Source organism: Ambystoma mexicanum, chromosome 11, assembly GCF_040938575.1.
Source record: "Ambystoma mexicanum isolate Mex_15411 chromosome 11, UKY_AmexF1_1, whole genome shotgun sequence".
Lineage (NCBI taxonomy): Eukaryota > Metazoa > Chordata > Amphibia > Caudata > Ambystomatidae > Ambystoma > Ambystoma mexicanum.
This window is the reverse complement of record NC_090934.1, coordinates 1,474,366,309-1,474,391,019: the sequence shown is the minus strand read 5'-3', so window position 1 is coordinate 1,474,391,019 and position 24,711 is coordinate 1,474,366,309. Positions and strand designations below refer to the sequence as shown.

The 24,711-nt window shown below is 45.5% G+C and overlaps 1 protein-coding gene across 1 annotated transcript in view; it reads left to right on the top strand.

Moving 5' to 3' along the window:
* Window positions 1-24,711, top strand: part of LOC138504592 (ras and EF-hand domain-containing protein-like) — a 188,454-nt gene that overhangs the window by 163,368 nt on the left and 375 nt on the right. Inside the window, exons 13-16 of the mRNA XM_069625179.1 lie at window positions 2,711-2,792; window positions 9,652-9,766; window positions 12,917-13,030; window positions 15,460-15,536. Of these exons, the coding sequence (XP_069481280.1) occupies window positions 2,711-2,792; window positions 9,652-9,766; window positions 12,917-13,030; window positions 15,460-15,536 (388 nt within the window). The remainder of the gene's footprint in view (window positions 1-2,710; window positions 2,793-9,651; window positions 9,767-12,916; window positions 13,031-15,459; window positions 15,537-24,711) is intronic.

The following is a 24,711-nucleotide window of genomic DNA, read 5'->3' as shown; positions in this document are numbered from 1 at the left end:
TGTCACCCGCGCCACCTGAGACAGTCTCTTGGAAAGGAAAGCTTCCTGCTGCGCATCCTCTGCACTTAAGGTTTCTGGAGGCATAGACCCTCTCAGGACCGGCTACTGTTTTCTGCTGAACAGTGGTCCCAGCGTCTTCTCCCTCCTAGTTTCCGAGTCGGTTGCATGCACGGACCGCACTGCTCCTCCTGCTCCCTTATAGCCTGCACCTCTGGGGGGAGGTGGGGCTTTTAAGCCTCCCAGTCTCCCTCAAGTGTGGGTAATTTCTATTAACAATCTGTCCACTCCTGCAGCGTTGGTCCTCTGTAGCCCTCTTCCTCGTCCCAGTACTTGGAGAATTATGGGACTTGAATTTCATTCTTACACTTATTTCTGTCCCCCTAATGTTCTTCAAAGAAATTTTCGACGGATCAGTCACCAGATTTGATTGTAAAGATCAATAAAGTTCAAAAGCTTAAATCGTTATCATTCACATATTTCCTTTCACTGTACCTTTTGGGAGTTCGAGAGGTTTTTAGCTTCATGAGGTTCGAAGGTTCTGGAAGGGTTTTTGAATTCTCCCAATGCCTAGGGATTTGCGATTATCTGGATGGTTAGTTTGTGTAACAAAAAGATTGTTACGACAGCAGGCCACTACAGACTTTGGTATGGAAGCGATCTCACCCCACGGAATCCTCTTCCCAGGTGATGCCAACCCCCCCTGGATGCCCAAACACACACAGAAAACCCCCTGCATGGTGAACATCGGAAAGCATCTGAATTTCACTTTGCACCTGGGAGGAGACTTAAGGCAGAGGTTTAGTGATGACTCCACAAGATCCATCACAAACCATGTAGGTTTTCATCAGGGCTTCTCCGATATGGCTTGGACCTTCCACGATTAGGGTCCTGAAACTCAAACCCCCAAGACAGACTCCTAAAAATCTGTTCTGCAATTTCCTGTGACATGTTGCATTTCCCCACGTTTTCGCAATTCCTGAATCCATTAGAAGAACTATGGCCCGGGGGATATTGACTGTTCAAGCTCCATTCACAAAAACCTGTTTGTGTCCACTCGCAACTGCCCGTGCAAGGGGATGGGCCCTGTTCTGGACTGCCACAGGTGTTGCGTTTATTTGCACAACTCCTTGTGTAATTATGATCTGTGTGCTCTTTGTTTCCCTCACATCTTAGGCTGTAGCCTGAAGGGTGCAGTTATCCACTCCATGCCGTAACTAATCCAGGCTGCTGGTTTCTTCATTGGTTTGGACCTGTGTACTGGTTCTAAATCGTTGTCCTCTTTCTATGAGGGCACCAGTTGGACACTCTTTGGATTACACCTGACCCTACACGTTAGTGTTTGTCTTCTATTCGGTTAAGACTGTATTTCTAATTTGAGAGAAGGGGTCCATGTTTCGCCAGACATTCATTCTCTCCACTGGCTCCCCCTGCAAGAGTCGCATGTCAAACCCCCTGAGTTTCTGCAATATCTTATCGCCTTATTTGTTCCACCTCGGCAAAGCGTGTGTTGCACTGAAAATACGGAGAGCTGCCTCTGGCAACTCTTTTGTGCCAGCACGGAAATATAGCCAGTTTGCAGCCAAAATCAGATTGTAGCAATTCATTCCAGTAGTATAGGATGGTCGAAAAAGTGGAGATGAAAATGTTTAATTTTTCAACTTAAATCGGTGATGTAACAAAGTAGAAACGAATGGCTCATTTAAATAAATATGGCGTTAAGCCTCTGTTCCAAGGGCTGGAATGAGGGTTATCGGACAGGCAGCCCAAGTTATCGCCCCTAGCGAACGGGGGCTTAATGCTATTTTCACCCCAGGTTGCCAAAGTGGTAACCGGGGGTGCTAAAAAAGAGGATTTTCCTTTGTATAAATGGGACGCGTGCAGTGTCCCGTTGTAGAAGGAAAATCCTTTACAAAAATGGCCACCATGGAAGGAGAAGGTGGGACTCTGTACAGAGCCCCTCTTCGCTTTCCATGGCAGCCGTTGCAAGCTGAGCCGAAATAAGGTAAGTTGGGGGAGGAGGAATGCAAAAAAAAGGACAGTGGGTTGGGGGCAGATGGTGGCGGCCGTCAGCCGGTATGGAACACGAGCTTGCACCAGAGGTTCAAACCCACATTCCTAGCCACTTAATTGGCTGGCACCCCCTACCAGGGTGCTAATATCTATTAATGTCGGAGTTCTTGCGTCCAACCTGTTTTCTGGCTTCCTGGGTCCTTGTCCATGAACAATGTCCAAATGGAGGAGACCTCATAAAAACGAGAGCTACGGATTGCAGGCAGTGGAGACCATTGCCTCCAAAATAAGTGCTCTCAATGGGAAAATCGAACATCGGCGCAATTTCTCAGGGGTGGGGGGGAAATATTGACGAGTTTGGATCACTACTTCCCCTCCTCAATGCAGATGAAATAAAGATGATGGCTTGGAAACAGTGGTGGCCAGAAGGGCTCGCACTGGAAACGCTCTCCTCTCTCTTGTCTTGAGATGGGATTCTCACATTCCATGTCTTGGTGGCTTTAGACTAAGGGGCCATTAAGTAAAGCTGAAGGCAGGGGCGTTGCAGGGCTTCACCTGCAGGCGCAGCAAGGTTTGGCAGGTCCGTGAACCACATGTATTCCTCTGCAAGGGTTTGGAGTTTATGTTGAAATATTGGATGCCAAGCGTGAACATTTAGAAATAAATAACCAATAATGAGCTGTTTTTTCTCTCACCGCAGGAGTCGATTTTCAAATCAAGAAGCTCTTAGTGGATGGAGAACAAACCACTCTACAGATATGGGACACAGCTGGGCAAGAAAGGTGGGTGCAAACTGACCTAAAACTGAATAGTACTAAACTGGGCCAAACTGACCTAAAACTGAATAGTACTAAACTGGGGCAAACTGACCTAAAACTGAATAGTACTAAACTGGGGCAAACTGACCTAAAACTGAACGCGAGTACTAAACTGGGACAAACTGACCTAAAACTAAATAGTACTAAACTGGGGCAAACTGACCTAAAACTGAATAGTACTAAACTGGGGCAAACTGACCTAAAACTGAATAGTACTAAACTGGGGCAAACTGACCTAAAACTGAATAGTACTAAACTGGGGCAAACTGACCTAAAACTGAACGCGAGTACTAAACTGGGACAAACTGACCTAAAACTAAATAGTACTAAACTGGGGCAAACTGACCTAAAACTGAATAGTACTAAACTGGGGCAAACTGACCTAAAACTGAATAGTACTAAACTGGGCCAAACTGACCTAAAACTGAATAGTACTAAACTGGGGCAAACTGACCTAAAACTGAATAGTACTAAACTGGGGCAAACTGACCTAAAACTGAACGCGAGTACTAAACTGGGACAAACTGACCTAAAACTAAATAGTACTAAACTGGGGCAAACTGACCTAAAACTGAATAGTACTAAACTGGGGCAAACTGACCTAAAACTGAATAGTACTAAACTGGGGCAAACTGACCTAAAACTGAATAGTACTAAACTGGGGCAAACTGACCTAAAACTGAACGCGAGTACTAAACTGGGACAAACTGACCTAAAACTAAATAGTACTAAACTGGGGCAAACTGACCTAAAACTGAATAGTACTAAACTGGGGCAAACTGACCTAAAACTGAATAGTACTAAACTGGGGCAAACTGACCTAAAGCTGAATAGTACTAAACTGGGGCAAACTGACCTAAAACTGAACGCGAGTACTAAACTGGGACAAACTGACCTAAAACTAAATAGTACTAAACTGGGGCAAACTGAACGAGAGTACTAAACTGGGGCAAACTGACCTAAAACTGAAGACGAGTACTAAACTGGGACAAATGACCTAAAACTGAATAGTACTAAACTGGGGCAAACTGAACGAGAGTACTAAACTGGGGCAAACTGACCTAAAACTGAACGCGAGTACTAAACTGGGACAAACTGACCTAAAACTGAACGCGAGTACTAAACTGGGACAAACTGACCTAAAACTGAACGCGAGTACTAAACTGGGACAAACTGACCTAAAACTGAACGCGAGTACTAAACTGGGACAAACTGACCTAAAACTGAACGCGAGTACTAAACTGGGACAAACTGACCTAAAACTGAACGCGAGTACTAAACTGGGACAAACTGACCTAAAACTGAACGCGAGTACTAAACTGGGACAAACTGACCTAAAACTGAACGCGAGTACTAAACTGGGACAAACTGACCTAAAACTGAACGCGAGTACTAAACTGGGACAAACTGACCTAAAACTGAACGCGAGTACTAAACTGGGACAAACTGACCTAAAACTGAACACGAGTACTAAACTGGGACAAACTGACCTAAAACTGAACACGAGTACTAAACTGGGACAAACTGACCTAAAACTGAACACGAGTACTAAACTGGGACAAACTGACCTAAAACTAAATAGTACTAAACTGGGACAAACTGACCTAAAACTGAATAGTACTAAACTGGGGCAAACTGAACGAGAGTACTAAACTGGGGCAAACTGACCTAAAACTGAACGCGAGTACTAAACTGGGACAAACTGACCTAAAACTGAACGCGAGTACTAAACTGGGACAAACTGACCTAAAACTGAACACGAGTACTAAACTGGGACAAACTGACCTAAAACTAAATAGTACTAAACTGGGGCAAACTGACCTAAAACTGAATAGTACTAAACTGGGGCAAACTGACCTAAAACTGAATAGTACTAAACTGGGGCAAACTGACCTAAAGCTGAATAGTACTAAACTGGGGCAAACTGACCTAAAACTGAACGCGAGTACTAAACTGGGACAAACTGACCTAAAACTGAACACGAGTACTAAACTGGGGCACACTGACCTAAAACTGAACGCGAGTACTAAACTGGGACAAACTGACCTAAAACTGAACACGAGTACTAAACTGGGACAAACTGACCTAAAACTGAACACGAGTACTAAACTGGGGCACACTGACCTAAACTGAACACGAGTACTAAACTGTGGAAAGCTAAACTGGGCCAAACTGACCTAAAACTGAAGACGAGTACTAAACTGGGACACACTGACCTAAAACTGAATGCAAGTACTAAACTGGGGCACACTGACCTAAACTGAACACGAGTACTAAATTGGGGCAAACTAAACTGGGCCAAACTGACCTAAAACTGAATGCGAGTACTAAATTGGGGCAAACTAAACTGGGCCAAACTGACCTAAAACTGAATGCGAGTACTAAACTGGGACAAACTGATCTAAAACTGAACACGAGTACTAAACTGGGACAAACTGATCTAAAACTGAATGTGAGTAATAAACAGGGGCAGACGGATTTCAAATCGAATGGGCGTACTAAATGAGTAGATGCACCTTTTCGCCAGGAGGCAAAGCTGGCCTTCTCCCAAGGCCCACACCTAAGGCCTCTGCCTGTCTGGGCATGGACAGACACGCGCCTGCCCAGCTGTTGACTTACAGGTATCCCCTTTCTGCCTCCAGCCACATACTTCTTGCCCAGGCCCCCACCTCAACATTCATCTATACCTCACATGAGATGCCTCCCTCCACTGTTACCCTTAGATGAACCACTCTCCCACTCCACTCACCTTGCCGATAAGTCTGTAGGTACCACACCACACCCAGCTACTGCCACCTCCTTTCCTAGTGTCTCGCCCAGCTCCCATCCCTTGACCTTATCAGACTCGGCCCACTTGCCACGCGCACTTGCACCCCATTGCTACCCATATCCAGTGGCTAATTTGTGTGGGTGTTTGCCAGGGCTCAGACCCAGCTCTTAATTCTGAGCACAGACACTTACTGTCTCGGACTCATTTTGATTATGATGTGGTGTTTTGGCAACTTTTTTATTTTAACTGTCAGTCCCTTAAGCGCCTATAGAATTGAGCAAAATGTTAACAATTATTGTGTTTAAAAACACACTAAAGCTTTTGTGTCGTAGCAAGACACAATGAGTGATATTTTATTTTATGTTGATTGGTAGTTGTACATCACACATCTGCCATGGCCAGTCCATCCATCAACCAATGACCTGGTAGGAATTGCAGCTTTAACCCCCATATATGTTGACACCATGGGGAGCAGCCATGGGTTGTGGATGGTGGCAACAGTGGGCGGGGAGCTGCCCATCCTGATGTGTCCAGTACGTGTTAGAAAATATTTCAGCCCTGGCATTTTTTTTAAACAAATTAAGCACTGCCCATATCCCTTCCTGCCCCACCCACCATTAGAAATGCACTTCTTTGCTCACATACCATGACTCCCCCTCACCCATCTACGAGGCTAGACCTCCCATCAGCGCCCTACCAGACCACTGAACCTTCCATCGCCTACAGTCCAGACCAATCTGGTCTCTAGCGACTCCACTACCAGCCATCCCACCACCTTAAATTGAGCCCCGATTAATACTGGGTCAATCATGGTGCATGCCCCTGACATATATAACTTCATCACCTCGAACTACGTAGACATCCTAGCCATTACAGAATCCTGGCTCCACAATGTTGCTGGTCTCACTTTATCCATTGCCATTCCTCTAGGATAGTCTATCCTTCGTAGTGACCGACTAACAGAGGTGCCGTAGCTCTCCCCTGCTCTCCCCGTTTCTCCTTCTCCCCCACCCAATTGCAACATCCTCTCTATAAAACATTTGCTATCCCCAACATCCACCATCTCCCTCCAAATCATCTACTGCCCCCCCCCAGGACCCACCTTCTCATTCGAAGAAGATATCCTGCAGCTTCTCCCCACTGATCTGAAGCTGAGTTTCGAACTCCTCATCTTTGTCGATCTCAACCTGGGATTCATTGACCCCAGGGACGAAGATGCCCTCTCCTTTGTTAAAGCCCTCAACGACCTTGGATGCACTCGGCACATACTTGCACCTTCCCACAAAATAGATTGCCCTCTCGACTGCCTCGTTGACCTGGTGCAGCACCTCAATCACTTCTAACGCACTTTGTCCTTGGTCGGACCACCACATCACCTTTTCAATCCCTACAACCAAAGAATTGGCTATCGCCACTTCCTTAACCCCTGCGCTATCACATGCACCCACAACCTCACTAAAGAGCGCCTCCCCCTTTAGCCGCTGACCTCCCTCCACCCCCTTCTCCACTGCCAACCCCACCTTGCTTGTTGACGATTACACCAATATTGTTGGCCAAACCATAAACCTGCTAGCCCCTTTTTAAAACGGCATAAGGAGAAAGCCTCCTCTCATAAACACTCATGGTCCACCCCGGAACCTCAAACCATTACCTCCAAAAAAATAAACCATTGGAGCTGAATGGCGACAAACCCCCTTCATTGCTAATAAAACCTGTTTTCACTATCTCCAAACAGTGTAAGGTAGCCATTCACAATGCCACGGCCTCCGTCTGCAGCAATAGACTCTCCAAAGGTAAATCCAATTCACGAGAGCTCTTCGCCATCCTATGCGAGCTGGAGACCCCAGCCCCTGCACCTGCCCATTCCACTAAAGCCTATTCCTGGTGTGGCAAGGTAGAACACGCCCCCATAAGCAAAATCGCTACTATACAAGACCAAATCCCAAATAAACAAGCCTTCATGCACATCAAATTGCAGCAGCTCACAGCCCACTACCCCCCACCCTCCTCCCCACCTTTAATTTCTGCCCAGTCTCTGAATCAGAAACAGCCCGCATTATGAAGGCCTCAAACCTTCATGCCGCAAAGGTGACATCTGCCCAGTCCCACTTATCAAAGACTGCGCAGATTACTTTTTACCAATCATCACTGCTATCATCAACAAATCCTTTTCATCATGTTCTGTGCCCACCAGTTTCAGAAGCCTGGATGTCACCCTTCTCAGAAAGCCCTTGCTCGATCCACCCATTTCCACCAACTACCACCCTATCCCTACCGTCCCTTTCCTCCTGAAAATCTTGGATTTTGCAGCCTATCAGGAGTGACGCAACAGCCTCCGTCCTCGCCAGTCTGGCTTCCACCCAGATATAGAACTGAATCTACCCTGCTAGACTTGAAACCAACTCCATGGCATCAGAGACTCGGGCAAATTCTCTCCCCTGCCTTTGAACTCGTGACCACCAAACCCTCTGCTGTCACCTCACTACCACTGCCAATTTCTCCTCTGAAGCAACCAATTGGATCGCCCCATTTCTCGCATAGAGTACCACCCGAGTACCTTTCTCTTGTGGAATCCCACAAGGCTCCTGCGTCTCCCTTACCCTCTACAATATCTACACAAGGCCCGTGGTTGATCCCCTGGACTCCTCTGGCATTATCTACATTGACCACGCAGACGACACGCAAATCCTCCTCCTCCCTGGCAACTACCTTCACAACACCACCACCACCACACTCCACTCCATCTACAAGACCATCCAGGCATGGATGGTGTCCCACCAGCTCTGCCTAAATGACACGACAGAAATTGTAATTGTTGGAACCCAAGCCCTACTCTCTAAACCCGACCTTGCCTATCAAGCCTTTACTATAGACCAATTCACAATCTCAGTCTCACCTGCACTTGAAACCCTTGGAGTATACCTCGGTGCCATCCTCAACATGACACGGCAGGTCAATGCCATTTCATCATCCGCTTCCCATACCACGAAGCTCATAAGTGGCAGAAAACCATTCCTATTCCTCTCGCCACAGAACCGCCTCACCATCACCCGCACCATCACTGGCTCAACACTAGATTAGTGCAATGTTCTTCATGCCAGCACTACTGAGAAAAACCTCATCTTAAAGAATGCCCTCCATGCCGTCCTTGATATTTCCATACGTGACCACATCACCGTAACCAGGACAAAGGGGCACTGGCTCCCGATCAGAGATCATATCAAATTCAAAGTTCTTTCCATCACTCAACCGCTGCCTCGTCAACAAAGCCCCTATGTACTTGGGTGAAAGACTCGATAAAACCACTTCTACTAGACCCGTGCGATCACCCGACAGCCACTGTCTCGCCACACCGAGATTCAAGCCCACTAGAGCAGGAGGCTCTAGCTTCCCATCATCGCCTCCTTGCTCTGGAACTCGCTGCCGCTATCCCTGCACTCTGAGCCATCCTACTGGCCCTTCAGAAAACACTTAAAAAGAAGGCCTTTCTGTTAATTGGGAAACAAATGTGTCGCCTATTTGTTCCTATTTGTATGTATCAGACGGTTCCATGTCATTTCATCGACCGTAATTACTTTGTGTTAATTTATTATGAAGTGATTTAGTTTGAAACTTTACTAACATATTTTTTAAAATTATTTTGCACTCCTCCCCCTGCCCCCTCCGCCCATTACTCAATTACCCTTCACTACTACCCCTTCCCAAACCCCTCCTCCCCCTTTTTACTGCTTAAACCTTAAAGGTCCATATTTGTTGAAGTAATTTTAAAGTTCTTACTTCGTAGTAAATGACCACAAAGTAATTACTGTCGATGAATGAACGGGAATACCGTACCTGACTTATCTCTGTACCACAACTAACGCCCAGGTGCCCTGGGGTTTAGCGTGCCTTTATGAATGCAGATATAAATAAACTGGGCCAAACTGATCTAAAACTGAATGTGAATATTAAACTGGGCCAAACTGATGTGAAATGTGAATAGTAAGTCGCAGCGATGATTCTTTATTTGATAAAGTGAATACTTCTATCCCTGTCTGTTTTGTTTTTGTGCAGGTTCCGCAGCATCGCCAAATCTTACTTCCGCAAGGCCCATGGAGTATTACTGATGTATGATGTGACCTGTGAAAGTAGCTTCCTCAATGTCCGCGAATGGATTGACGAAATTAGGGTACGGTACTGGAGCATGGATATGCGTCGCAGGTACCAAGCGTGCCAAACATAGAAGATGTCCATGTTTTAGTGTTTTGCACTGGGTGGAGGGTTGGGGGGACGGGTGGGGGCCATTCAGGAGATGGATGTCCTCGTATTCTGGGAATGATTCAGCATGGCGCATTACCCTGCTAAGTGTTTATTGATTGGATTCTTAGGTGGTCTAAGAAAGCCCTGGCATGCAAAGCCAACCAATCCGCGTGCACTGGATATGTCGTTCCGCGCTAACGTAGGAAAGATTTACAACCAGGTGTTCTCGCTGTGATCCTTTCGATGGTCAAAGACCTTCTGCTCCTGATCAGCAGATATGCTTTGCCACAAATTGGGCAATGACCAGCCCCTCCCTGTCGCACCTCTATCTGATTCCTAATATTTGTAAATGTTTCTATTGGCCTGGTTGTTTCACAACACTATGAAAAGGGTTGACTTGGCTCTTGGCATCAGTTCAATGCTGATGGAAAGTCTACATTTATGGTTCTAACAATATTTACTCCGATGGCGTAGTCCTGAGAACAGAGCAGGTGCTCCGATACTACTTTAGACCCTGTAGCCAGCATTCTGTCCACATCTGCACGCCTAGCAAGGGCCGGTCTACTCTCAAAATAAGTAGACCTTGGCAGGAAGTTGAGTGGTTACACATTATGTGGCATATGTTATCAGCACTTGCAATGTCTAGTTCATGTGTCTTCCTGAGGAAGAGCGACACCACTCTTTGTCATCCTGGATTGCAGACTTGGCGAATAGTCAGGCTAGAAGTGCAGAGGTGTTAATGCCCATTAATGGCCTAAATCCTCAAATGGCCCTTTCAATGATTGCAACTATAACAGGTTTAGGTAGTTTGCCAAGTAGAGAACTTACAGCAGACCTGGAATGCACTGCAGTGTTTCTAGGGTGCATGCACTACACTGTTTCTAGGGGGAATGCACTGCAGTGTTTCTAGGCTGCATGTTTCTAGGGTACATGCACTGCAGTGTTTCTAGGGTGAATGCATGCACTGCAGTGTTTCTAGGATGCATGCACTACACTGTTTCTAGGGTGAATGCACTGCAGTGTTTCTAGGGTGCATGCATGCACTGCAGGGTTTCTAGGCTGCATGTTTCTAGGGTGCATGCACTGCAGTGTTTCTAGGCTGCATGTTTCTAGGGTGCATGCACTACACTGTTTCTAGGGTGAATGCACTGCAGTGTTTCTAGGCTCATGTTTCTAGGGCGCATGCACTGCAGTTTTTCTAGGGTGCATGCATGCACTGCAGTGTTTCTAGGGTGCATGCATGCACTGCAGTGTTTCTAGGGTGCATGCATGCACTGAAGTGGTTCTAGGCTGCATGTTTCTAGGGTGCATGCACTTCAGTGTTTCTAGGCTGCATGTTTCTAGGGTGCATGCACTGCAGTGTTTCTAGGGTGCATGCACTACACTGTTTCTAGGGTGAATGCACTGCAGTGTTTCTATGCTGCATGTTTCTAGGGTGCATTCACTGCAGTGTTTCTAGGGTGGATGCATGCACTGCAGTGTTTCTAGGCTGCATGTTTCTAGGGTGCATGCACTGCAGTGTTTCTAGGCTGCATGTTTCTAGGGTGCATGCACTGCAGTGTTTCTAGGGTGAATGCATGCACTGCAGTGTTTCTAGGGTGCATGCACTACACTGTTTCTAGGGTGAATGCACTGCAGTGTTTCTAGGCTGCATGTTTCTAGGGTGCATGCACTGCAGTGTTTCTAGGGTGCATGCACTGCAGTGTTTCTAGGCTGCATGTTTCTAGGGTGCATGCACTGCAGTGTTTCTAGGCTGCATGTTTCTAGGGTGCATGCACTGCAGTGTTTCTAGGGTGCATGCACTACACTGTTTCTAGGGTGAATGCACTGCAGTGTTTCTAGGCTGCATGCACTGCAGTGTTTCTAGGCTGCATGCATGCACTGCAGTGTTTCTAGGCTGCATGTTTCTAGGGTGCATGCACTGCAGTGTTTCTAGGCTGCATGTTTCTAGGGTGCATGCACTGCAGTGTTTCTAGGCTGCATGCACTACACTGTTTCTAGGGTGAATGCACTGCAGTGTTTCTAGGCTGCATGTTTCTAGGGTGCATGCACTGCAGTGTTTCTAGGGTGGATGCATGCACTGCAGTGTTTCTAGGCTGCATGTTTCTAGGCTGCATGTTTCTAGGCTGCATGCACTGCAGTGTTTCTAGGGTGCATGCACTACACTGTTTCTAGGGTGAATGCACTGCAGTGTTTCTAGGCTGCATGTTTCTAGGGTGCATGCACTGCAGTGTTTCTAGGGTGAATGCATGCACTGCAGTGTTTCTAGGGTGCATGCACTACACTGTTTCTAGGTAGGGTGAATGCACTGCAGTGTTTCTAGGCTGCATGTTTCTAGGGTGCATGCACTGCAGTGTTTCTAGGGTGCATGCATGCACTGCAGTGTTTCTAGGCTGCATGTTTCTAGGGTGCATGCACTGCAGTGTTTCTAGGCTGCATGTTTCTAGGGTGCATGCACTGCAGTGTTTCTAGGGTGCATGCACTACACTGTTTCTAGGGTGAATGCACTGCAGTGTTTCTAGGCTGCATGTTTCTAGGGTGCATGCACTGCCGTGTTTCTAGGGTGAATGCATGCACTGCAGTGTTTCTAGGGTGCATGCACTACACTGTTTCTAGGGTGAATGCACTGCAGTGTTTCTAGGCTGCATGTTTCTAGGGTGCATGCACTGCAGTGGTTCTAGGGTGCATGCACTGCAGTGTTTCTAGGCTGCATGTTTCTAGGGTGCATGCACTGCAGTGTTTCTAGGCTGCATGTGTCTAGGGTGCATGCACTGCAGTGTTTCTAGGCTGCATGCACTACACTGTTTCTAGGGTGAATGCACTACAGTGTTTCTAGGCTGCATGTTTCTAGGGTGCATGCACTGCAGTGTTTCTAGGGTGAATGCATGCACTGCAGCGTTTCTAAGTTGGTCCAACAGTGTCTCCACTGTCCCTTCAGCCTTCTTGCCTCCTTGTCCACCTCTGTAGAAATACGGGAGCAGGAGAGAGCCGCTTGCTTTGATAGCAAGTAGTTCCTGGGTTGCTCAACGCTTCCCATGTTCGCCCCCACATGCCTGAGGACTGTGTTTTTGTCTCTTAGAATTCCACAGACAAACCTATTCCGATGATGTTAATCGGCAACAAGATTGATCTTCGGGAAGAAATGCCGGAGCCAAGAGGCGTCCACACGTCGGACGGGGAGAAGCTGGCCCGGGTAAGTCCATGACTGCGAGAGGGAAGATGCCAGGGCTGGCTTTTAGAAGGGTAAAGGCAGACCTGGCCAGATCTCCAATGGTTATTCAGACTAAACATTGTGGCAAATGGATGTGGGATCTCTGTGTGTCTGAGTGTGTCTGTGTGTGTGTGTATATTCAGTTTTGGTCAGTAAATCTGTACAGTAAAGTTATGTTAATGTTAACTGTGATTTTATAGAGCGCCCTAAAGCAAGGGGGTGCCATTTGGAGAACCTTTACAGTGCGTAGTCGCACTGTCAGCTTGACCTGTATTGACAAAATTGAGTTTTCAGGCTTTCCGAAATGTAAATAAATTAGATTTGATTCTGAGCGACACCAGAAGATTGTTCCAGAGCCTTGACCCAAAGACTGAGACGTGTAGGTCCGACCCGCAGCGTGGTTTCTGGTTCTTCCGAGGTCCTACTTGTTATCTTGTCGTCCTGTTGTGCTATTTTTATTAACTCTTATTTTTTGTGTTGACTCTTATTGAATCCCAGGTTGTGTGTTGGCTGAAGCAGACAGCATGGTCTCTGTAAGAATGCTTTGCAATGGTCCTCCTTACGTAGTGTGCTGTTCTCCTCTTACGAGAGGTGGTGAATGTATATATTTCACCTGTTTAAGCGTCTGCTAGTTAGTGAGGGGTTCTCTCAAACGCAGGCCCCTATGGAGTAGAAATTCCCATCCTAAACCAAGCTGTCTATCTGCAATGTCACTTGCAATGTACATGTATAGGGTGCCGGGCAGTAGGAACTCCCTCTTGGGGTCTTGGTGCCCTTTGACATGTTGAGAAGAGAAGTAGCTCTGTGTAAAAGGGAAAGATCGAAGGAGGCAGAGCTTGTCAGATTCAAGTGGCCTGAACCCAGACAGACCAGCATGATCCAAACTGGTGAACAATAGCACGCCACTGCCTGAGCTGAAAGCGTAGACCCACCGCACCTCCTGAGGGGGGGGGGGCGGTGAGTCTGCAGCCCCAGGAGCGTCAGCTTCCTTTCTCCCCCCCACCCCCCCACCACCGGTTGGAAACTAGAAAGAATGTCTGCAAGTTGCACACGAGTGCAAGTCGCGCCTCCTTCTCAGGTGTGCTCTCAGCAGTTGAAGGTTGAGGGAGTACACAGTCCTAAATGGGCAGCAGCCGGGGAGCCCGATCTCCTCGAGCTGCCCACCCCCTGCACTTTGATGACCGCCAGTGGACTCCCGAAAAAGCAGATCATTCTTGGGGTGCCAAGATGGCACAATTATTTGGGTGAATTTTCACTTGAACCTAGAAGCATTTGTCCAAATGTAGGACACAACACCGCATCCAAGACGCTATTAAGTTTCAGAGAAACTGGAATGAAGTTGTTAACCTTTGGGTGCAGGGGGGCCCACACGGATTTCGAAGAGGGGCTGACTGACTTATGATTAGGTCTAAGAGGTTTTGGCTGCAAAAGAACAAACAAAAACTGCAATTGCTTTTTCATGCAGCACTTTAGACATTGTTAAGGAGTTGTCATTTCAAGGACAGTTTGCATGAGAATGGATTCCAAGAGGATAAAAACGCCCTTCACTGATGCAATTACGTATATTGGTTACTTTAAGGCATTTCCTAAGGACTTCCTTCACAAGCCCAATCCCCTTAGTCTGTTTACAGTAAATGAACCTAGTTTTGTCTGTGATGAGAATGAGCCTCGCTTCAGAGCAGGGCTGTCAACTCCAGGCATCAAAGGCTGCAAACCTGACCAGTCTCCAGGATATCCCTCGGTAAAGGTTCATGGGAGAAAATGTGCAAACATTTAGAATCATTGTATGCAAATGTATCATGAATATTAATGAGGGGTAACCTGAAAACCTGACATGGATCTATCCCTCAAAGCCTCAATTTGGACAACCTTGCTTTAGGACAATGTTTTTTGTGGGCTTTTATGATTGTACAGTCTTAAGTACTTATGTGAAATGTGCAAAACATCCATGCGCAATCATAAAAGCCAAAAGTGGCTGAGGTGCACCTGAGGGGGGGGGGGGGCTAAGCTGGGGAGGACGACAAATGGACTTTGCAGAGGAGGCGAGGTGTGTGTGGAGGCGAAAGGCTGAGTCTGAGTGTTTGTGTCTCCTGTATAATGGAAGAGGCCAGCCGAGGGGAAGGGGTTTTGTGGGGGAGGTTGGCACTAGGGATAGTGGTTCTAGGGGTATCGCCCAGAGAGTAAATCGGGAAAGGGGAGGTGGGTGGGGGCACAGGGTGGCAGAGGTATCCATTTCAAACTCCCCTTGGTGGAGAACAAAGTGTGGGGAGAGTTTCAAAATGGATTAATTTCCGACTCCCTACATTCAACTTGTTTATGTTCAGGTTTAACCCTAATAACGTCATGACCAATTCAGATCTATGGTGGCTTTCAATGGTGGTTCTCATTAGTTCTAATTCTATGTCTATTAGGCGTACAGCTCGCTGTTCTGTGAGACCAGTGCCAAGGATGGAACCAACGTGGTGGAAGCTGTTCTTCACCTTGCCAGGTAATCTTCGCTCGCCAACTGCTTTCTTTGAACCGATATCCCCAGTGCCCAACCAAAAGTGGGCAAACAATACACCCTTTGCTCCAACTAAGCAGCCCTCCCAGCATATTCTGGGACTGTGATGTTTATAAAGAAACTGATTATTGGGAGAAAGTGCTGGATAGTGGGAGAGAAAACATTTTATTTACAGCTGATATAATCACTGCTCTCCCTACCATAATCTACTTGTCAAGCACAATTTAGGTCTAATTCACAAAGAGGTTTCCAACAGTAAATGGAACTAACTCTTGAGACTCCTGAAAAGAGAGTAGAAAGTAATTTGTACATCACATACTCCGGATATCCTATTTGTGAACTGTCCCCCGAGGACGCATCTATCAATTTGTGAAATTAGCCATCGGTTCAGCGGACCTGACTTCGCCTGAGAAATGGCCCTGGCACAAAAAGGAAATCAAGACGGCCCGGGTAAATCTAACCCGTTGAAAACCTGAAGTAGATGCAAGGTCGCCCTTTTGTGAAGGTTTTTAACAATGGCCTCTTGGGATAGTGGTTTAGGACATAAGGATGTGTGTTTGAAGACTTTCAAAGAAATATACCAAGAATTCTCCTGCAGATCAGAATCTGCAGATATTTGGCATATTGCCAATGGCGGAAAGTGTCTGATGGGCGCTCTTGAATCCTTGGTGTAAGAGAAAGCCAACGTAGAGTGTTGGTTGACCGAAAAAGGTCTTGTGTGGATATGGTTTAGAAATATCACTTTAACAGGCCGAAGGCTACGATTTCTCCAGATTGTACTGCATCTTTTGCTGTGCATATCTGTAGTTTGCTGGATGGTGCCTTTGGATGTATGCGCTGCCGGAAACGTCTTCCCACTCGTCCCCCTTTTCCTTGTTTTGTTATTGATGGCCATATTCACCCCACTCCTTCCACCGGTCTATCCATGGATGGATCATCGTTCTCAAAGATCCACCTGCAGGTTTGTTCAATTCCTAGCATACACAGAAATGTAATATGCTTATGTATTTTTCAATATGAATACCCTGCATTTGTATGAAGACCCTCTGGATAGAAGTGAGCATTGCTCCAGGGTGGGATTCAGAAGGATCTGTTATTTCAACACACAGATTTCATCAAATCCCATTTCACGGTTCTTTTTTTTACTGCACCCTCCCCCCACACCCACACACTTTGCTAAATAACTAAACCCATGCCCCCTCCAGCCCCCCTACGTATTTGCGATAAAATTCTTACGGTGCAATGGGATGCGATGAAACTGCCCTGCGATGCAAAGGGGTATATTGCAAAAATCAAACGACAAACTAGCCTCATGCCAATGTATATCTTGTACCCTCGTTTACACCCATAACATGACTTGGATCACAAGAAATGGAGGATGGGAAGTAATTCGCATGTTTGACACTTCTGTGTGTTTCATAACAGGTGGCTTTATTCATTGTTGTGACAATAAGGGGGTGGAGCAAACCCCGATAGGAACTAGGGTGGGATCTAGAAATAATAAGGGTGTTTTTAAGGTACAGTATTGGTGTCAGGTGCGGGAGAACACAAAGTGTGCAGGGGGGTTCACCAGGGGTTCCACACCTCTAAGGATTAAGTGGTGCATACTAAGTCATTAACCCGAGCTTAATGCCGGTTTGTCCCTCCAAGGACACCATAATCTACAAGGTAATGTACAACCAAATGGCAGACGCACTTCCATATCCTAAGAAGTCTTTTGCCTCCGTTACTATAGGGGATACAGAAATGTTCGGAAGAGTCACAGCAAAAGAGTTCACAAGTCCTATTCTCAAATCTCCAACCCTAGTCTAGTATTACTAAATAGATTGGTTTTTTTTTTCTGAGAAGGCTCTTTCAGGGGTAACTCAATCTCTGGACCCCTCTTCATTTACCTCGTGTCTCTCCCAGACCTAGAGTTCTCCGCAGTTCACTTGGGTCTCTCCACACCTTGGGCTTCTCATCATTACCGTCTGGTCTCTCCCAGACCTAGAGTTCTCCACCGTTCATTTGGGCCTCTCCACACCTTGGGCTTCTCAGCATTACCGTCTGGTCTCTCCCAGACCTAGAGTTCTCCACAGTTCACTTGGGTCTCTCCACACCTTGGGCTTCTCAGCATTACCGTCTGGTCTCTCCCAGACCTAGAGTTCTCCACAGTTCACTTGGGCCTCTCCACACCTTGGGCTTCTCAGCATTCATCTCTGGTCCCTACCAGACCATGGCTTTTTCAGCATTCACTTCTGAACCAAGGGGTCTTTCTCCCCCATTCCCACTTATTCAGGGTCTTTTTCAGGTAGACCTTGTTATATTACATATTCCACTCTCTGGGAAGCACATCGGGTAGTGGACAGATCAAATCAGTCCCCCGCGGCTTCCCTCCCTTGCATACCAGAATGGGGAGTTCGATTAACCCCCCACACTTCCCAAATAGACTTGCACAGCCCAGGAAAGAACGGTGGAAAGGGTCAAAGAAGGGTGTGTTTGTTTATCTTATTTCTATAGCGCTCCAGACCCGGGAGTATAAGGGCGCTTAGTTGCAGTGAAAGTGATCATTCTAAGGGCCCAATCATTTTGTGTTCAGGACTAACTAGCCCCTGTCGAGGGATGTTGTCAGCGTGAATATATCTACAAATCTTCAATCGGCACAAGCCCATGGATCGAAGCCGAGGCCAATGATGCGCGTTGGCACAGGTTCAACAGTTGACTGGAGTTATAGCTTCTCCTGGTTAAATGTTTCCAGAAGGACCTTTGGAAGGCAGAGTGGATTCCTAAATGGTCTCTAACTGAAGAAATGAACAGTCCATATGGCTGTTGGGTGATTTTAACGCCAAAATTGGTGCTATAAACCATAACTATAGGTTCCATGATGGGGCTATGAGATCAGGCAACAATCTACCCTCTAACGGGCAAGGGAACAAATGGGCTACCCAAGCCAACAGTCATGGTTTAGTGAAATTAAATGGCTTCACCCCAGGTGATGCTGTGATGAAATACACAAGGATCAAAGGTCGATCATCTGCGATTCTAGACTTCATCTTCATGAAAGAAATTGGCTTACACTCCAAGGATATGGGCCTAGTGGAAAGAGAAGAGTGATCACCTCCCACTCTACCTCTTATATGTGCTTCCTGGCAAATGTGATGTAGGCTCTGACCATGACGAAAATGGGGCGATTCATGTTAATGAAGGTAAAAATAGAATTGTTTGACATCCCCGTAATATTGAGAATATTACTCATGTAGTATCTGCACTGCTACCCGAGTTTTTTAAGGAAGGTGCATCAGGAAAGCTCTCCGAGAGCCACATTTTGTCCAATTTTAGTCAGCTTATGCAGAACATTCAAAAACATGTGGATGAACGAAGGACATATAAATCTGTTGGTGAACGGACCAATATTGTACTACCCCGTAGGCCGGGCAATGACAAAATGATCAGAGAGGCAAAAAGGAACATTTGTAATGCCAATCGAATGGTAGTAAAGAAAAATGATCCAACCATATCCGAACAGGGTGTTGCCTGTCAAATTAAAACTCTCAAAAAGAACTATGAACAGTGGCTCAAATCACTTAAGAGGGATAACGAGATTAAACTTTGGAAAGAAATTGCCATGATGGCTATATCTAATAATGATCAAGGTATTTGGCATTTACTGAGAAAACATAAACAAGATTTGTCCATTAACTGTATTCCTGAGGAAATGTGGGCCTTATATATTAAAGATACACTGGGCAAAACTGAATTGTCTGTCTCCACAGTTCACTTGGGTCTCTCCACACCTTGGGCTTCTCAGCATTACCGTCTGGTCTCTCCCAGACCTAGAGTTCTCCACAGTTCACTTGGGCCTCTCCACACCTTGGGCTTCTCAGCATTCATCTCTGGTCCCTACCAGACCATGGCTTTTTCAGCATTCACTTCTGAACCAAGGGGTCTTTCTCCCCCATTCCCACTTATTCAGGGTCTTTTTCAGGTAGACCTTGTTATATTACCCTCCTGCAGAGGGGTGCCCTTTGATAATTCTATTGGAGCATCTATGGCTTCAGACTTCCTCTTAATTTCACTGCTTGGCTTGTAGACCCCGATCTAGGACTGCTCCTCCTATTGTGCAAACCTCTTCTGGGTACGGTCTCTGGGTTACCTTCCTCCAGAGCAACTGTTTTCAAGGTTGCTAAAATGTCAGCTACCTTCTCCCAGGTAGTGGCATGGATCAAGGTGACGCTCCCCAGTCTCCACAATGTCGTCTCAGCCCCTCCTTTTAAATGGGTGCGCTGGGATTGTCATACTTGTTTCAGCCTGTGTGATTGGCTGGGGCTTTCATGCATCTTTGCCGGGGCTTTGGTTTGTGTCCCCCCCCCACTCCCCGGCACCCCCCAAACAGATTTAAAAATATGCCTAAGTGGTTTTCTGCACACTGGTTAATGCGGACATTTGTTTCACCTGTTCCTCCACTGTCTTTATATGCGGACAGTTCTGTCGCTGCCGTCTTGGAAACTTCTTTGTTCTCGTTAGTTTGCGGCATACTGTACCCTACAATGGGGCTTGTGATTGCTCCATTCCCTTTGCATGAGAGTTCGGGAACTTCCTTTCTCTGGTTGCGCAGGCTTTGAGCTTCTGTCTGTAAAGGCTTTCCCAGTCTGACAGGGCCTTGTGTGTATGAGGTCCTCCAGGCTTTGCTTTTGTGTTAGTTGTAAAAAAAGAAAAAAACTGCTCCTGGCCCCCCCCCCCCCGGGATGATAGATTCTCACCATTCTCATACGGGGGCTTATGAGCTCTTTGCACAGTATTTCCCTAGGATGCCCTGGTTTCTGATTGTTTTAAGGAAGGGATTTGGATTAACCCGAGACACATCTTGCCGCGTCTTTGTGGGGATGGCGATGCAAAGTTATCCCACTCGCTCCACTCTCTGGGAAGCACATCGGGTAGTGGACAGATCAAATCAGTCCCCCGCGGCTTCCCTCCCTTGCATACCAGAATGGGGAGTTCGATTAACCCCCCACACTTCCCAAATAGACTTGCACAGCCCAGGAAAGAACGTTGGAAAGGGTCAAAGAAGGGTTTGTTTGTTTATCTTATTTCTATAGCGCTCCAGACCCGGGAGTATAAGGGCGCTTAGTTGCAGTGAAAGTGATCATTCTAAGGGCCCAATCATTTTGTGTTCAGGACTAACTAGCCCCTGTCGAGGGATGTCGTCAGCGTGAATATATCTACAAATCTTCAATCGGCACAAGCCCATGGATCGAAGCCGAGGCCAATGATGCGCGTTGGCACAGGTTCAACAGTTGACTGGAGTTATAGCTTCTCCTGGTTAAATGTTTCCAGAAGGACCTTTGGAAGGCAGAGTGGATTCCTAAATGGTCTCTAACTGAAGAAATGAACAGTCCATATGGCTGTTGGGTGATTTTAACACCAAAATTGGTGATATAAACCATAACTATAGGTTCCATGATGGGGCTATGAGATCAGGCAACAATCTACCCTCTAACGGGCAAGGGAACAAATGGGCTACCCAAGCCAACAGTCATGGTTTAGTGAAATTAAATGGCTTCACTCCAGGTGATGCTGTGATGAAATACACAAGGATCAAAGGTCGATCATCTGCGATTCTAGACTTTATCTTCATGAAAGAAATTGGCTTACACTCCAAGGATATGGGCATAGTGGAAAGAGAAGAGTGATCACCTCCCACTCTACCTCTTATATGTGCTTCCTGGCAAATGTGATGTAGGCTCTGACCATGACGAAAATGGGGCGATTCTTGTTAATGAAGGTAAAAATGGAATTGTTTGGCATCCCCGTAATATTGAGAATGTTACTCATGTTGTATCTGCACTGCTACCCGAGTTTTTTAAGGAAGGTGCATCAGGAAAGCTCTCCGAGAGCCACATTTTGTCCAATTTTAGTCAGTTTATGCAGAACATTCAAAAACATGTGGGTGAACGAAGGACATATAAATCTGTTGGTGAACGGACCAATATTGTACTACCCCGTAGGCCGGGCAATGACAAAATGATCAGAGAGGCAAAAAGGAACCTTTGTAATGCAATTCGAATGGTAGTAAAGAAAAATGATCCAACCATATCCGAACAGGGTGTCGCCTGTCAAATTAAAACTCTCAAAAAGAACTATAAACAGTGGCTCAAATCACTTAAGAGGGATAACGAGATTAAACTTTGGAAAGAAATTGCCATGATGGCTCTATCTAGCAATGATCAAGGTATTTGGCATTTACTGAGAAAACATGAACAAGATTTGTCCATTAACTGTATTCCTGAGGAAATGTGGGCCTTATATATTAAAGATACACTGGGCAAAACTGAATTGTCCGTTTCCACTTTTCCACTGCCGGAAGCAACTTGGGCCTGCAATTCTGCTGAATCTGATATTATAAGGATTATTAATAAATTGAAAAACTCTTGGGCAGCGGGCCCTGATGGTGTCTGCAATTTAGTGATCAAAAAACAACGTGCACAATGGGGAGCTGCATTATTGTTGCTATTTAAACAAATTGGTAAATTGGGTGCGATTCCACCATCTTGGCAAACCAGCCACATATTAACGGTCCATAAGAAAGGGTCTTGGGAGAACCCTGCAAATTTCAGAATGTTGGCAATGCTCGACGTCTCATCCAAAATGTTTACTAAGGTTTTGCTTCAGGAACTGAATGGAGGGATTGTGGATGCTAATATATTACCATTGAACCAAATGGGCTTCAGTGATAAATCCAGCACTACTCATTACCTACTGATATTAACATCTGCAATGGAGCATGCCTGGGCTAAACGGAATTTGGAGGCCTATTGTGCATACATAGACTTTTCAGCAGCATTTGATACCATCCTCTGCAATAGACTGTGGCAAAACTCCTGGGGTATTCCACATGGTCTATTGCGGATGTTGATGCTACTGCATACCGATACCTCCGTAAAAATAAGACTCAATGCTGCTGGAAGACTATCTGCAAATATGGCAACTTGTTGTGGCGTGAAACAAGGGTGCATGATTGCTGCGGTTCTTTTCAACCTCTACCTGTCAGATATGATGGAAGTCTTCAATCTCTCCACGGCCAACCCCGTGAAAGTCAATGGTGTGATTGTCGGATGGCTTGCTTATGCCGATGACCTGCTGTTACTGGATTACACTCCAGCCGGTCTACAGCACATGCTCGACTCCTTGGTTGCTTACTCTATCACCAATGGTTTGACAATCAACATCGACAAAAGTAAAATAATGGCCTTCTCCAAAAAACGTAGACCCAAGAGATATCTATGGAAACTGGCCTCCAAAAATCTGGAACAAGTCTCATCATATAAATATCTTGGTCTCATAATTGATGCAAAGCTTACGTGGGAACTCCAATGGTCGGCACTTAATCGGTGTCTAGTGTCCGCAAAGGCACTGAGTGCCCTTATTGGCTGTAATAATGGCTATTCAGTCACTGCTGTTGTAAACATTTATCTGGCTAAAATTAGATCTATGTTGCTCTATGGTGTTGAGGTATGGGGACACCCTTTTGTCAAACGTATGGTGGTATTTAAAGCTAAACCTCTGTGAATGCTACTGCGCCTGCCACAAAATCTAAGTGTGGAATACCTCTATTTGGAGTTTGCTATCAAAGGTATCTGGTATGCCTACATATGCCAATGTGTACTGTCCTACGAAAAGGTTGTTACCTTATCCAATGATACGATCATCGTACCCTATGTACGAGCGTATATTCGCTTAGAAGGTAATGTGTTGGTTGGCACTATTGGCACTTTACAAAGATTACACAGAAAATGGTTGTGTGGATGCGTTCCTGGAACGTCAACTATTGCCGTTCAAAAAAGGGGTATAAAAATGAAGTGTCTGACCTCTGGCACGTGCAAAATGTTAACATCGCCTCAAAAGCACATAGCGATCCGTACCTTGAATATCTCAACCGAACTATGCCTCCCAAATACATTGTTGCCTATCCTAGCACTGCACTTTTCGCACCTATGTTCTGATGAAATATAATATGACGGAAGCACTGGAGACAAAAGGTGACATAATTGTAATCCCACATGAAATGAGGAAATGTCACTTATGTGGCAATAACGAAACTTAATCACTCTTTCACCTTATTATGAAATGTGAAAGTCTGACAGAGATTAGAACAAAATCTTTTTAAAATCTTTTAATAATGCAATTGACATGATGAACACAACTGATTTGTGGATGTCTTTTATGAGAGGCAATGATATCAACCTCATCTACTACTTTGTAATATTTTATGTGAAGATCGTGGTGATTTTAAAATGTATTGAATGATGTATTTTATAAGTGTGTTGATGTTATATTTTAGAATTGTTAACTGATTTAAGTTTTTTGTGTGATTACTTGTAATTGTTGTTTGTTCATGTGTCATACAAAGCCTTTTGGCTAGATGTATATCAAATAAATAAATAAATTGCTAAGAGGGAGGCAAAACTAAAGGCCGGGATTAAGTACATGAATCTTCATGAAAGGAATTTACCCATATAGATCTTGATTGGATACCTTGTATCCCGTGAAATCTTTTGAATTCCATTGAACAGCTCCTTTATGACAACTCCTTGTCCTTTTTTCATCCTCTTAAGTTTATCTCCCAAGGATTTCATCTAAAACATTTTCATCCAAAGCCAAGAGCCTCTGGGTGTGAAGGTACCAAGAAGAGGGAGGAAAAACGGGGAAAAGTCCCAGTAGTTTATCTGGTTGTACAAAGGGCCACTCATTGAGAGGGGGGGTGGAAATCTCCATCGAGGAATCGTGGCTAAGGTGAGGAGGGGACAGAATAGTGTGCCCACCAGTGATGGATTTGCCACCATTTTCATAAGATATTTGGTTATCCTGATGCAACAGAAAGCGGACATGAGTTTTTATGTTTATTTTGTCCCTATTATTTCATTGAAGTTTTTGTTTTTAAGAAGAAATTGAGAAAAATAATGAAATTGAGAAAAATAATTACGTAGCAAACAAGTTATTCCATAGATTAAATCAAAAACAACTTGTAATCTTGTGTTATGGTATGCTAAATCATCCTCACTCCTTGTTGAAATATTATCATATGAAGATAGTTATGTAGTAAATCGATGATTGAAAACCCATATCCAACTTTCTGTTCTCTTAAATCCTCTTTATTGATCCCAAGAGTCGCAGTAGTTCATAA